Source organism: Triturus cristatus, chromosome 7 (genome assembly GCF_964204655.1).
Source record: "Triturus cristatus chromosome 7, aTriCri1.1, whole genome shotgun sequence".
NCBI classification, from domain to species: domain Eukaryota; kingdom Metazoa; phylum Chordata; class Amphibia; order Caudata; family Salamandridae; genus Triturus; species Triturus cristatus.
In genome coordinates, this window is record NC_140590.1 from 1,697,271,832 (window position 1) to 1,697,286,388 (window position 14,557).

The following is a 14,557-nucleotide window of genomic DNA, read 5'->3' on the forward strand; positions in this document are numbered from 1 at the left end:
TACACCTCCAGAGTTTTCTGTTTGTATGGATTTAAGTCATCTGTATGCATGAGCGGCTTGAACTCCAAGCCATACAAGAAATTGCGCAGTTTAAATAATGTTCTAACTTGTAAACGCTCTTACATTTTGCAGAGGGGGGTCATGGAACCCATTCTACAAACTTCAGAATTAAAACTGGCACTGGTAGCTCTGTACAGTACAGCACCCCAACCATTCTAAAATCGAAGCAGCTTGTTATGAGTGACGCAGTAATTGCGAGCTTATACCTCTAAATATCGCACGTGGAAGTCTTTGCTGGGTGTTTTATTAAGTCACAGAATAAGTGCTAACTCAAATATGCGCGTAAATCTTCTGTCGTCAATTCTGTGTTGGGTGACACCACAGAGGAATAATGTGGGATGAACACAGCATGCATGCTGTTCCAAGTTACACCAATGCGTCAGTGGGGTAACAAAATCTTAGCCTCCACCCCTTCCCCCATGGACTGTAAGGGGGCCCTCTACATTCATCTGGCCTCACGCTGATTTCAAACACCTTGCCCTTGCAAGGAAGCCAACGTGTTCTGTAGGCAGGGAGACATCAAGATGTTGTTGAATCACCAAATTGGGGTTCCAGAAGTAAAAATGATTGGTGATATGGAGAGATCCCAGTGCACGGACATGGTATCATAAGCATATCAAAGATAACAGTGAGCAAAAATGCTGCCGATGATCTATTGAAAAGTCAATTCGCAGCGCACCAATGGATGTTGTTACTGGTATTTTATCTTTCATATTTCTCAGTTCCATCATATTCCTAGTCTATGTTTCAATCAATCAATCAACTTTACTCTGAGGCATAATATGCGGGGCAAGATTGCGTCCAAGTGAATCCACCGCTCTAACCTCTCCCGCAGCCAGTCCTCGAGTTACTAAACATGTGAGGATTTTCGAGCAAGCGTTTTGGGTCACGGCTCCCTCAGCGGACCGGCGGCACTGGCTGACTGTTCGGAGGTCGACTCTTTTGCCTCCGGTCTCTCAGCAGGGGCGTCCTTTGACTGCAATGGCGGGGCGCAGTGGCAAAGGTGCTAAACAATGGGCTGCCCTCCCTGCTCCTTCTTTATCGATGATAACTGGCCAGCCTCCCCCATGGTTTGAGACAGCGACAGGGAGTCGGACCAGTGGCACGGCGCGCTAAATGTAAACAAAGCACATCGTGAATTACACTAGTCCTATTGCATTGAAGACACAAAAAGACACAAACGGGAGTGGGGGGACGGGGGGCGAGAAGTCACAGACTGAGGGAGGGGGAGGGGAGGGGGCTGTGGGGAGACACAGGGAAGAAAATAGTGTTACGAGTAAAGGGGCCAGTAGTCATGAAAGGAAACAAATGATGACTGACGAGGGACTAACAAGCCTCAAAGCAATCGGAAGGCAGCATTTAAGACAAAAACCAATGGGCAGAGAGTGGGCGAGTTTCCACGTAGCTTCCACACTACAGTGTATACTGCATGCCTCGCAAAGGGATGGCAGCACATTCGTGCTGCATCGCTAGGCGAGACCTAAAAGAAAATAGTGTTAGGAGTAAAGGGGCCAGTAGTTGTGGAAGGATACAAATGATGACTGAGGAGGGACTTACAAGCCTCAAATCAATTGGAAGGCAGCGTTTAAGACAAAAGCCAATTGGCAGAGAGTGGGCGGAGCTTCCCCGAAGCTTCCACACTACAGTGTATACTGCATGCCTCGCAAAGCGATGGCAGCACATTCGTGCTGCATCGCTAGGCGAGACCTAAAAAGAAGAAAAATATTTGAGAACAGGTGATCAAAACAATCAGATTTACCCCTAACATATAAGGAAAAATAAATAACATCTTTAGTTGTCATGGCTACATGTTTTCTTCCAGACTCATTGAAAGAGAATCTGCCCGACATCTAAATCATGAAGTTGAAACAAATAATTTCGGAGAAATCTGAATTGTTAAAAGAGAAAACAACATTACATCAAAAAATCAAGGAGAGTGCATTAGACAACAGAGATCCTTTTTTCTAACAATGTAAACACATCTGATCAGATATTCTGAATGACTTCCAACTGAAATTGCAGAATTTGAGGGAAAATGTAATGTCTAAATTGTTTTTCCAGACTGAATAGGAGGTTTAGGGGAGATAGTCGGTAGATGGAGCGTCTGGTTTGAATGAAAGAAGAAGTACACCTCAAAATAAAGATTGCATTTGTTGTGAGGCACTCTGTATTTTTCAAATCCTGGGTATGGAGCCTTAAAGGCTAAAGCTTGGCTTGCTCCAATGCTCTTGGTTGATTTAATGGCGTCAGGGTGCCCATCTTCTATGACAGTATCTGATTAGATGATGTATGAATTGGCTCAAAGAAGCTTCTCATTACAGCTAAAAAGACTGCATCAAGTTCCCAGATCAGGAGTCTATCTCCCTCACTTGCAGGGTTGCACCATCTGCTTGCAATGAGACAGCATTTTACACTGTCAAGTGGTATGAGTCCCTACATCCTATTTTAACAAGGGGTTGTGAATTTGCTCAAATAGTGACAATACCACCCTAAATTCTTTTGTATATTACAGAAAATGATCACTTATCAAAAGTACTCACTGCTGGGTGTGGTAGTTGTGGGCGCTGAAAGGTAAAAAAAGACAAATATTTCAGAACAGTTGAATAAAACAATGAGATTTGTAGGCTTGCAGGCTGAAGACGCATTCACAATTTAAACAGTAGATAGAAGTTACACAATTCAACTTAACATGTTTGATCACGCAGTCATGAATTTATCTCTGAGTTTGAGCAGAGCTTGAGAAACCTACTATATAAAAATCCACTCCCACAGCATGGTGGCAAACTGGGAACAGTTCACTATGAAGACCCAGGGTTGTTCCTTTGTATAGAGAGAGATTTGGAAGCATAGATGCTCCTTGCACCACTGTTCAAACGTTGGCATCACTGGCCTGCCACTGGGCATCCCATGGGTTATCATCCCTCATACATTGTCCTGTGCCTGAGGATGGCTAATCAACAAGGTCACTGAGAGGTTGGGACCCCTCCACCACCATTTTAATGTGGGTTTGTGAAGTTGCTTGAAAAGAGTTACAAACAGACAGTAAATCTTTCAAATGTTGCAGACATTTTTCACTCTTTAGTAGTACTCACCGTTGCCTTTGGTAGATATTTAATCTAAGGGCACTGAAGGGAAAAAGAAGAAAATGATTTCAGAGACCGATGAATAATATACTTAGATTTATCCATAACAGACAAGAAAAAGAAATAACATTTTTAAATGTGTATGGTTGCATGTTTTTTCCCAACTCATTAAAGGAGAACTTGCCCAATATGCAAATTGTGAGGATATTACAAACACCTTTGGAGTAACCTCACTTTTTAAAAGATAAGGGAACATTGCATGAAAAATTCAAAAAGAGTGGATCAAAAGAATAAATATTGAGGAGGTGAAAGTAAAATGGTAACAGTTCCAAAAAGCAATCTTTTCAAATAATGAAAAAAGAAAAAAGGATTAGAAACACATATGTAACTCCATGTAGTTCTCTAACTGTGGTATGTTTCAGGGATTCATGTGGGTGAATAGTTTTGTGAATCCTCAATAGTTATTGTTAATAGAGCCGTACTTCCGTACATTAAAAAACATTGAAAACTTGCATAGACTATGTGCTGTCTATCTACCTAATTAGGGGACCTGAACTCTGGGCAATCTATTTGCAAGAAACTGAGCTCCAGCTCACCACAAAAGCTGAGCTGTTCACATGCTCACAGATAGTTAAGCAATATACTTTTCTTAAAATGTAATCTTGAGTGAATATGTAATTTATTAATCTGTAACTCTCACCATGAGTAACTGTCGTAGATATAAGTAGTGTCACCTACTACAATGTTACTCCTAACTCCTTTTGTAATTTACTTCGCTCTATTGCAAAGCACTCTGACACCTTTAGGTAAAGTACCCGCTATATAAAAATGCATAAATAATTGAATTAATGAATACATATACAGAATTAGGCCTCATACCTGGATCGGTGGGGAGGCCAGTGAGAATACATGGAAGATAGCAAAGTAGGAGGACTGTAGTTTAAGATAAACTATTTTCTTCTCGAACAATGTAGGTTTTTATAGATTCACAGCTGTGAATGTCGATGATCAAAATAGTACATATAAGACATACATTAAAATAAATCAGTAATGAAGCTCACCTTAGTTATACAGGCAATGCAGTACTGTTTCACTGACTGCTGTCTCTGGGACTCTGTGACTCTGAGGTCACAGTGATAGGGGCTCTGTGACTCTGAGGTCACAGTGATACGGACTCTGTGACTCTGAGGTCACAGTGATGATTACTCTGTGACTCTGAGGTCACAGTGATGAGGACTCTGTGACTCTGAGGTCACAGTGAAGAGGACTCTGTGACTCTGAGGTCACAGCGAAGAGGACTCTGTGACTCTAAGGTCACAGTGATAGTGGCTCTGTGAGTCTAAGGGCCATATGTATGAAACTTTGGTTTTGCGATTCTCAAATAGCAATTTTTAGAGAATCGCTATTTGAGAATCGCAAAATGCTATGTATGTAGGATTTGCAAATAATTTTGCGAATCCTACATATTCCTTAATTGCGATATGCAAATTGCAATTCGCAATTAAGGAATACCTCCCCATTCATTCCTATGGGCCTAGAGGCCCATAGGAATGAATGGGAAGACATTCTCAATTTGCGATTCTCAATTAGAGAATCGCAAATTGAGAATGCAATTCCAAGTGTGCCAGGGTGGCAAAAGGACACCCTGTTGCACCCCTGAAATGAGCATGGGTCCACATGTGGCGCACATACATGCCCTAAGGGCATGTGTGTGCGCCACATGCTACTTTGAAAGATGCAAAAATATGCATTTTTGAAAGAAATCGCAAATTACCACCAGCCTGTAGTTGGTGGTAATTTGCGATTCCTTAAGGCCAAATTGCACTTTTTTGGTGCTTCCTACATTGCATTTAAAGAATCGCAAAATTTGCGATTCCTTAAATGCAATTGCACAATAAGGAATCGCAAATTTTGCGATTCCTTATTTTGCATGCAGATTTGCCTTCATACATACCACTTAGCAAAATTGCAATCGCAAACGCCGAAATTCGGCGAATTTCGGCATTTGCAATCGCAATTTTGCTTGATACATATGGCCCCAAGGTCACAGTGATAGGGGCTCTTGCAGACTGATGGATAATTCTCAGTTCAAAGAGTGGGGTCAAGTTACAGATCTCTCCTTAACTTAATCCATCAAGGTTCCTTAAGTTTAGCTCTGAGTTTGAACACTGCTCTCGAAATTTACGTGATGAAAATCGTCTGTCTCTTCATGGTGGAAAACTGCCTCAGTTGAGTGCATTTCCCAATGGAGACCCAGGGCTGTCCCTTTGTATGGAGAGAAATTTGGAAACATAGTTGCAGTTTGCACCAGTGTTCAAACTGCGGTATCACTCGCTGACTCTGGGCATCCATGAGTGAGCGGCCTCGTAAACCGCCCTGTCCCCGAGGATGAGTTGTCAACAGAGTCACTGAGAGGTACAGACCCCAAACCCCATCTTAATGTGGGCTCTGAATTTGCTCGAAAAGAGTCACTATGAGACCCTAACTTATTTTCATATAACAACAGTTTTCACTTTTCAGAAGTACTCACCGCTGCTTGTGGTAGTTTCTTCCTCTACGGGTGGCGCTGAAGGGAAAAAGAAGAAAAATATTTCATTACAGATGATTAAAACAATCAGTTTTACACATAACATATAAGGAAAAATAAATAACATCTTTAGATGTTAGGGATACATGTTTTCTTCTAGACTCGTTAAAGCAGAATCTGACCAGCATCAAACCAAGAGGATGAAACAAATAATTTCGGAGAAATCGGAATTGTTAAAAGAGAAAGCAACATTGCATGAAAAAAACAAGGAGAGTGTGTTAGCCAACAGAGATCCTTTTCTGTGGTGACAATGAAAATAAACAACTGATCAGATATTGTAAATGACTTCCAAATGGATTTGATGGAAAATGTAATATCCAAGTGTTTTTCCAGACTGAATAGGCGGTTGAGAGAAGATAGCCGGTGGATGGAGAGTCTGGTTAGAAGAACAACTACACATAAAGCTTGCATTTGTTGTGAGGCACTCTGTATTTTTCAAATCCTGGGTATGGAGCCTTTAAGGCTAAAGCTTGGCTTGCTCCAATGCTCTTGGTTGATTTAATGGCGTCTGGGTGCCCATCTTCTATGACAGTATCTGATTAGATGATGTGTGAATTGGCTCAAAGAAGCTTCTCATTACAGCTGAAAACTCTGCATCAAGTTCCCAGATCAGGAGTCTATCTCCCTCACGTGCAGGGTTGCACCATCTGCTTGCAGTGAGACAGCATTTTACGCTGTCAAAAGTGGAGAACATCAGCAGGCAGGGACCACACTTAATATTTTTTCACCAAGCGGCATTAAGATCCACTTAGTTAAGGGACCGTAGAAGAGCGAAGTGTCCTGGCATGCTGCTGAAAGAGGACATGGGGGAATACTATTAATGACATTCTACAGCAGAAACAGGACTCATTGAATCTACGGGCACAGTGATGGGGGATCTACAGGCAGAAGGAGAATTCACAATTCAAAGAGTAGACTCAAGTTACACAACTCTCCTTAACTTAGTCGATCAGGGCGCCTCAAGCTTAGCTCTGCGTTTAAGCGGATCACTGGAACTCTGCTGGATGGAATATCACTGACACTTCATGGTGTAAAACTTCCTTAGTTCAGGGCAGTTCACTGTTAACACTCTGGGCTGTTCCTTTGTATATTGTCCTGTGCCCGAGGATGGGTATTCAACAGGGTTACCGAGCGGTATGAACCCCCTACATCCTATTTTAATACGGGGTTGTGAATTTGCTCAAAGAGTGACAATACCACCCTAAATTCTTTTCTATATTACAGAAAATGTTCACTTATCAAAAGTGCTCACTGCTGGATGTGGTAGTTGTGGGCACTGAAAGGTAAAAAAAAGAAAAATATTTCAGAACAGTTGAATAAAACAATGAGATTTGTAGGCTTGCAGGCTGAAGATGCATTCACAATTTAAAGAGTAGATAGAAATTACACAATTCAATTTAACATGTTTGATCAGGAATCATGTGTTTATCTCTGAGTTTGAGCACAGCTTGTGAAACCTACTAGATAAATATCCACTCCCACAGCATGGTGATAAACTGGGAATAGTTCACTATGAAGACCCAGGGTTGTTCCTTTGTATGGAGAGAGATTTGGAAGCATAGATGCTCCTTGCACCACTGTTCAAACTTTGGCATCACTGGCCTGCCACTGGGCATCCCATGGGTTATCGTCCCTTGTACATTGTCCTGTGCCTGAGGATGGCTAGTCAACAAGGTCACTGAGAGGTCGGGACCCCTCCACAACCATTTTAATGTGGGATTGTGAATTTGCTTGAAAAGAGTGACAAACAGACAGTAAATCTTTCAAATGTTGCAGACATTTTTCACTCTTTAGTAGTACTCACCGTTGCCTTTGGTAGATATTTCATCTGAGGGCACTGAAGGGAAAAAGAAGAAAATTATTTCAGAAACAGGTGAATACAATTCTTAGATTTACCCATAACAGACAGGAAAAAGAAATAACATTTTTAGACGTTATGGCTGCATGTTTTCTTCCAAACTCATTAAAGGAGAACTTGCCCAATATGCAAATTGTGAGTATAAAACAAACACCTTTGGAGTAACCTCACTTTTTATTTTTTTATTTTTTAGTGAAGTCTAAAAACAGATTACATTTACACATCTGATACATGAAAGAAAATAAAAGATATCAACCCGAAATTCAAAACACAATGCATATGCAAGAAGTAAAATACATCCAGATTTAGAAAACGATTGCTAAAACCTTTACTGAAAAAAAGCATCCTACGCCAATTTGCACCTCTAAGTGTGTTAAAATTTAATCTATTAATCGTCATCCAAACATTCATAGAAATTTCAACATCCTCCTGGTCAGACCATTTTTTTATTGCTTTCTGTGCAAGATCCAAACTCTTAACCGAGGTTAAGCATTGTTTCCACTGACCCGGTTTCCTGTCAGATGCTACTAATAGTAGATCATTGATTAACTGGCTTGACCCATTCAATTGGGAAATATCTAAATCTGAGAAAAATTTGTATAACATATTATAAGATCCCAATAGAATAAAATCATTCGGAGCTCGCTGTAAAATTTCATGCTTAGATAGCCATTGACCATTTTGCAGAAAATCACCTACTTGGCGGAATCCTATCATAGCCCATTTTAACGTAAGTTCGGTAGAGGATACGATCCCGGCTAAGGGGAGTATCCCCGCCAAAAGAGTACCTCAGTTAATGGCCGGGATAGAATATCTCTTAAACAGTGCTTGTCATTTTTTGAATACCCAATGGAGGCACTTATACCTAAGCGGTGATTGAATCTGATTTTCTTTAAGCATAAGATCCATAAAACTATTAATGAAAAAATGTACTAGTGGGGAGGCTTAAATCTCGATAAATATTGTGCAAAATATGCATAATAGTAATCCTTAAGATTTGGAAGCGCTAGCCCTCCTTCTTCTCGTATAAGGTGCTTAGTGCAATACGTGAAGATTTCTTTGCCCATAGAAACGTGGTAAACATTGACTCTATTTTAGAAAAAAAAAAACTTGATAAGGTGCATGGAATAGTTAAAAATAAAAAATTAAAAAGAGGTAAGACTGACATTTTAATAAGTGCAACTCTCCCTAAAATCGAAATGGGAAGAGAGCTCCAGCGCAACAGCAAAGCTTGAGTTTTCCGAATTAGCGGCACATAATTCAAATGGTACAGATCGGAGACTAAATTCGAAAAATACACCCCGAGATATCTTTTTGGGTTAGAATTAATACAAAATCGAATTTCTATATGTAAATCGCTGGTCACCCCGCCACATTGAATAATTTCAGTTTTAATTTTGTTAATACGATATCCCCCTAATGTCTCGAAAGCCTCAAACAATTGAAAAACTCTAGTTTGAATTTCCATCTCTGGCTTAATCAGGAGCATTATGTCGTCAGCATAAAGCTTCAGTTTTGACATTGATGGAATTGGGGGAGAAATTACTGGACAGTTCCTTATTGCGGCCGCCAATGGCTCAATAAAAAACGCAAAAAGAACTGGCGACAAGGGGCACCCCTGTCGCGTACCACGTTTCACTTTAACCTGACCAGCTATTGAGGTGTTAATAATTATATTGGCTTCCGCATTGCCATATAGTCGCTGGATCAGGGACAAGATTTTGCTGGGGATGCCGAAATGGTCTAAGATCATAAATAGGGTCTCCCATACCACTAAATCAAAAGCCTTTTCGGCGTCAAATAACATCACCAAGGCAGGTGTTTTATAAATCTCCAAATAATCAAGTGCTTCCGCCAAATAATGCGTATTGGTGGCTAATTGTCTCCCTGCGATGAAACCATTTTGGTCACTATGTATCAAGTTCGCAGCGTGTTTATTAAATCGAAGGGACAGAAGCTTGGTCAAAATCTTGTAGTCCGAATTAAGTAATGTTATTGGTCTATAGGAATTTGGATCTTCAATATTTTTCCCTTTCTTTGGAAAACTCACTATATTCCCTTGAAGGAAGGATTCTGGCACCTCGCCACCTTCTAACATAGAGTTTATTAATTGGAAAAAAAATTCTGCAAATGAGCTTAAAAAAACCATATACAATTCGGGTGGAAGTCCATCCGGGCCACAGGCCTTTCCATTTGGCACATTTTTAATTATGCCTTCTAGCTCTTCCATCGTAAAAGGTCCTTTCATACCGATATATTCAGTCTCAGAAAGGTTTGGTAGATCATTCTCAAGTAGATGTTTTTTTAGAGAGCTCATATCTACATTTTGCTCGAAGCTATAAATAGAGCCATAATGTTGGACCATTATTTCAGCTATTTTAGCTGGATCTTCAAAACATGTGCCTGATAAGGGGCATTTTATTCTTTTAATCAGATTGGAAGTGGCTTGTTCCTTAGCCTGCCACGCTAGGAACCTGCCAGTAAAATTACTCTGCTCGTAGATTGTTTGATTAGATTTCTGGAACAATACCTCACTTTGATCATAGTAGTTGGAGCTAAGTTCATGTTTCGCCTGGACCAAGAGATCTTGATTAGTTGGAGAAGGATTATTCAGAACAGAAGCATATAGGGTTTGAACTTTATTTTCCAGATCTTTTTTTATCTTTTTAATGTGGTCGGCCTCTTTCCCGATAGCTAAGCCCCGAAAAAAGGCCTTAAGTGTGTCCCATATTACAGCTAATGATGCCGTCTCAACATTTCGTGTCAGAAAGCATTTAATTTCCAGTGCCACGGAACCTATCCAGTCTTCTTCCAGCAGATATTGCCGGTTCAGGGACCACCATTTAGGACATTTGACATCTTCAGCTACCCCCATCTGTAAAGTCAGCATAGCATGATCAGAAAAGCCATTGGGTAGGAATGCCTGATGGTTAAAACAAAGCCTACAAGAGACCAAAAAAAAATCAATTTGAGATGAGGATTGAAATCTGCCCGACCAGCACGAATAAGATTTCTTAGAAGGGTAAGCCACCCGCCAAGGATCATGTAAGTTTAATGTTGCGCTATATTGCTGTACTATTTTAAAAGATCTAGGTTTCATCTGCCTTTTCCTTGACCCTGAAGAATCAATTAGGGGGTTCATAAGAATATTAAAATCACCCCCCATTATGATATCACCTGAGACCAGGATCAAGGACTGAAACAATTCTTCATAGACTTGTGACTGATCTTCAATAGGTGCATAAAAATTCACAAATGTGATTGGTGTAGAAATTTGTTTGAGGGTGCATGTTATCCAACACCAACGTCCATCTCAATCTGTTTCAAATTTCACTACCTCGGCCTGTAGTTTCTTATTCAAGAATATGGCTGTCCCTCTATGTGAAGCAGTGGATGAGGAAAAACCCCAATAGGAAGCCCATGACCTAAACATAGAGAAATCAGACAGTCGAGTAGTAGAGATATGTGTCTCTTGTAATAATATATAATGATGCATCAGTGGAGCTGTATGAATGCAGGCTGAAGTCAGCCCTGTGACAATGACGCATCAGTGATACTGTATGAATGCAGGCTTAAGTCAGCCCTGTGACAATGACGATTCAGTGGAGCTGTACGAATGCATGCTGAAGTCAGTCCTGTGACAAAGATTCATCAGTGGAGCTGTATGAATGCACGCTGAAGTCAGCCCTGTGACAATGATCCATCTGTGGAGCTGTATGAATGCAGGCTAAAGCCATCCCTATGACAATGACGCATCAGTGGAGCTGCATGAATGCAGGCTGAAGTCACCCCTATGACAATGGCCAATCAGTGGAGCTTTATGAATGCAGGCTGAAGTCAGCCAAGTGACAATGACGCATCAGTGGAGCTGTAGGAATGCAGACTGAAGTCAGCCCTGTGGTCATGATACATCAGTGGAGCTGTATGAATGCACGCTGAAGTCAGCCCTGTGACAATGACGCTTCAGCAGCGCTATATGAATGCAGGCTAAAGTCATCCCCGTGACAATGACGATTCAGTGGAGCTGTACAAATTCTGGCTGAAGTCAGCCCTGTGACAAAGATCCATCAGTGGAGCTGAATGAATGCAGGCTGAAGTCAGCCCTGTGACAATGACACATCAGTGGAGCTGTAGGAATGCAAGCTGAGGTCAGACCTGTGACTCTGACGCATCAGTGGAGCTATTGGAATGCAGACTGAAGTCAGCCCTGTGGTCATGATACATCAGTGGAGCTGTATGAATGCACGCTGAAGTCAGCCCTGTGACAATGACGCTTCAGCGGCGCTGTATGAATGCAGGCTAAAGTCAGCCCCGTGACAATGACGATTCAGTGGAGCTGTACAAATTCTGTCTGAAGTCAACCCTGTGACAAAGATCCATCAGTGGAGCTGTATGAATGCAGGCTGAAGTCAGCCCTGTGACAATGATCCATCTGTGGAGCTGTATGAATGCAGGCTAAAGCCATCCCTATGACATTGAAACATCAGTGGAGCTGCATGAATGCATGCTGAAGTCAGCCTTGTGACAATGACACATCAGTGGAGATGTATGAATGCGGGCTGAAGTCAGCCCGGTGACAATTATCCATCAGTGGAACTGTATGAATGCAGGCTGAAGTCATCCCTGTGACAATGATCCATCTGTAGAGCTGTAGGAATGCAGGCTAAAGTGAGCCCTGTGACAATAATGCATCAGTGGAGCTGTATGAATGCAGGCTGAAGTCAGCCCTGTGACAATGACGCATCAGCGGCGCTATATGAATGCAGGCTTAGGTCAGCCCTGTGACAATGACGATTCAGTGGAGCTGTACGAATGCATGCTGAAGTCAGTCCTGTGACAAAGATTCATCAGTGGAGCTGTATGAATGCAAGCTGAGGTCAGACCTGTGACTCTGACGCATCAGTGGAGCTATTGGAATGCAGACTGAAGTCAGCCCTGTGGTCATGACCCATCAGTGGAGCTGTATGAATGCAGGCTGAAGTTATCCCTATGACAATAACACATCAGTGGAGCTGTATGAATGCAGGCTGAAGTCAGCCTTGTGACAATGACACATCAGTGGAGATGTATGAATGCGGGCTGAAGTCAGCCCTGTGACAATTATCCATCAGTGGAGCTGTATGAATGCAGGCTGAAGTCAACCCTGTGACAATGATCCATCTGTAGAGCTGTAGGAATGCAGGCTAAAGTGAGCCCTGTGACAATGATGCATCAGTGGAGCTGTATGAATGCAGGCTGAAGTCAGCCCTGTGACAATGACGCATCAGTGGTGCTGTATGAATGCAGGCTTAAGTCAGCCCTGTGACAATGACGATTCAGTGGAGCTGTACGAATGCATGCTGAAGTCAGTCCTGTGACAAAGATTCATCAGTGGAGCTGTATGAATGCAGGCTGAAGTCAGCCCTGTGACAATGATCCATCTGTGGAGCTGTATGAATGCAGGCTAAAGCCATCCCTATGACAATGACGCATCAGTGGAGCTGCATGAATGCAGGCTGAAGTCACCCCTATGACAATGGCCAATCAGTGGAGCTTTATGAATGCAGGCTGAAGTCAGCCAAGTGACAATGACGCATCAGTGGAGCTGTAGGAATGCAGACTGAAGTCAGCCCTGTCATCATGATACATCAGTGGAGCTGTATGAATGCACGCTGAAGTCAGCCCTGTGACAATGACGCTTCAGCGGCGCTGTATGAATGCAGGCTAAAGTCAGCCCCTTGACAATGACGATTCAGTGGAGCTGTACAAATTCTGGCTGAAGTCAGCCCTGTGACAAAGATCCATCAGTGGATCTGAATGAATGCAGGCTGAAGTCAGCCCTGTGACAATGATCCATCTGTGGAGCTGTATGAATGCAGGCTAAAGCCATCCCTATGACATTGACACATCAGTGGAGCTGCATGAATGCATGCTGAAGTCACCCCTATGACAATGGCCAATCAGTGGAACTGTACGAATGCGGGCTAAAGTCAGCCCTGTGACAATGGCTCATCAGTGGAGTTGTATGAATAAAAGCTGAAGTCAGCCCTGTGACAATGACGCAACACTGGAGAGCTAGGAATGCAGGCTGAAGACAGCCCTGTGACAATGACCCATCAGTGGAGCTGTATGAATGCAGGCTGAAGTCATCCCTCTGACAATAACGCATCAGTGGAGCTGTATGAATGCAGGCTGAAGTCAGCCTTGTGACAATGACACATCAGTGGAGATGTATGAATGCGGGCTAAAGTCAGCCCGGTGACAATTATCCATCAGTGGAACTGTATGAATGCAGGCTGAAGTCATCCCTATGACAATAACGCATCAGTGGAGCTGTATGAATGCAGGCTGAAGTCAGCCTTGTGACAATGACACATCAGTGGAGATGTATGAATGCGGGCTGAAGTCAGCCCGGTGACAATTATCCATCAGTGGAGCTGTATGAATGCAGGCTGAAGTCAACCCTGTGACAATGATCCATCTGTAGAGCTGTGGGAATGCAGGCTAAAGTGAGCCCTGTGACAATGATGCATCAGTGGAGCTGTATGGATGCAGGCTGAAGTCAGCCCTGTGACAATGACGCATCAGTGGTGCTGTATGAATGCAGGCTTAAGTCAGCCCTGTGACAATGACAATTCAGTGGAGCTGTACGAATGCATGCTGAAGTCAGTCCTGTGACAAAGATTCATCAGTGGAGCTGTATGAATGCAGGCTGAAGTCAGCCCTGTGACAATGATCCATCTGTGGAGCTGTATGAATGCAGGCTAAAGCCATCCCTATGACAATGACGGATCAGTGGAGCTGCATGAATGCAGGCTGAAGTCACCCCTATGACAATGGCCAATCAGTGGAGCTTTATGAATGCAGGCTGAAGTCAGCCAAGTGACAATGACGCATCAGTGGAGCTGTAGGAATGCAGACTGAAGTCAGCCCTGTGGTCATGACACATCAGTGGAGCTGTATGAATGCACGCTGAAGTCAGCCCTGTGA

General features: G+C 42.5%; 1 protein-coding gene across 2 annotated transcripts in view; it reads right to left on the reverse strand.

Moving 5' to 3' along the window:
• The window catches only part of LOC146812807 (alpha-2-macroglobulin-like protein 1), a 747,116-nt gene that overhangs the window by 15,157 nt on the left and 717,402 nt on the right, over positions 1 to 14,557 (reverse strand). Inside the window, exons 36-39 of one of the 2 annotated variants that reach the window (XM_085619917.1) lie at positions 7,535 to 7,567; positions 5,674 to 5,709; positions 3,153 to 3,185; positions 2,601 to 2,624 (exon numbers count right to left, since the gene is read on the reverse strand). In XM_085619917.1, coding sequence (XP_085476043.1) covers positions 3,172 to 3,185; positions 5,674 to 5,709; positions 7,535 to 7,567 — 83 coding nt within the window. In that variant the 3' untranslated portion in view covers positions 2,601 to 2,624; positions 3,153 to 3,171. Of the gene's footprint in view, positions 1 to 2,600; positions 2,625 to 3,152; positions 3,186 to 5,673; positions 5,710 to 6,953; positions 7,007 to 7,534; positions 7,568 to 14,557 lie in introns of those variants that run through there. The other variant, XM_085619918.1, reaches the window with a different exon arrangement.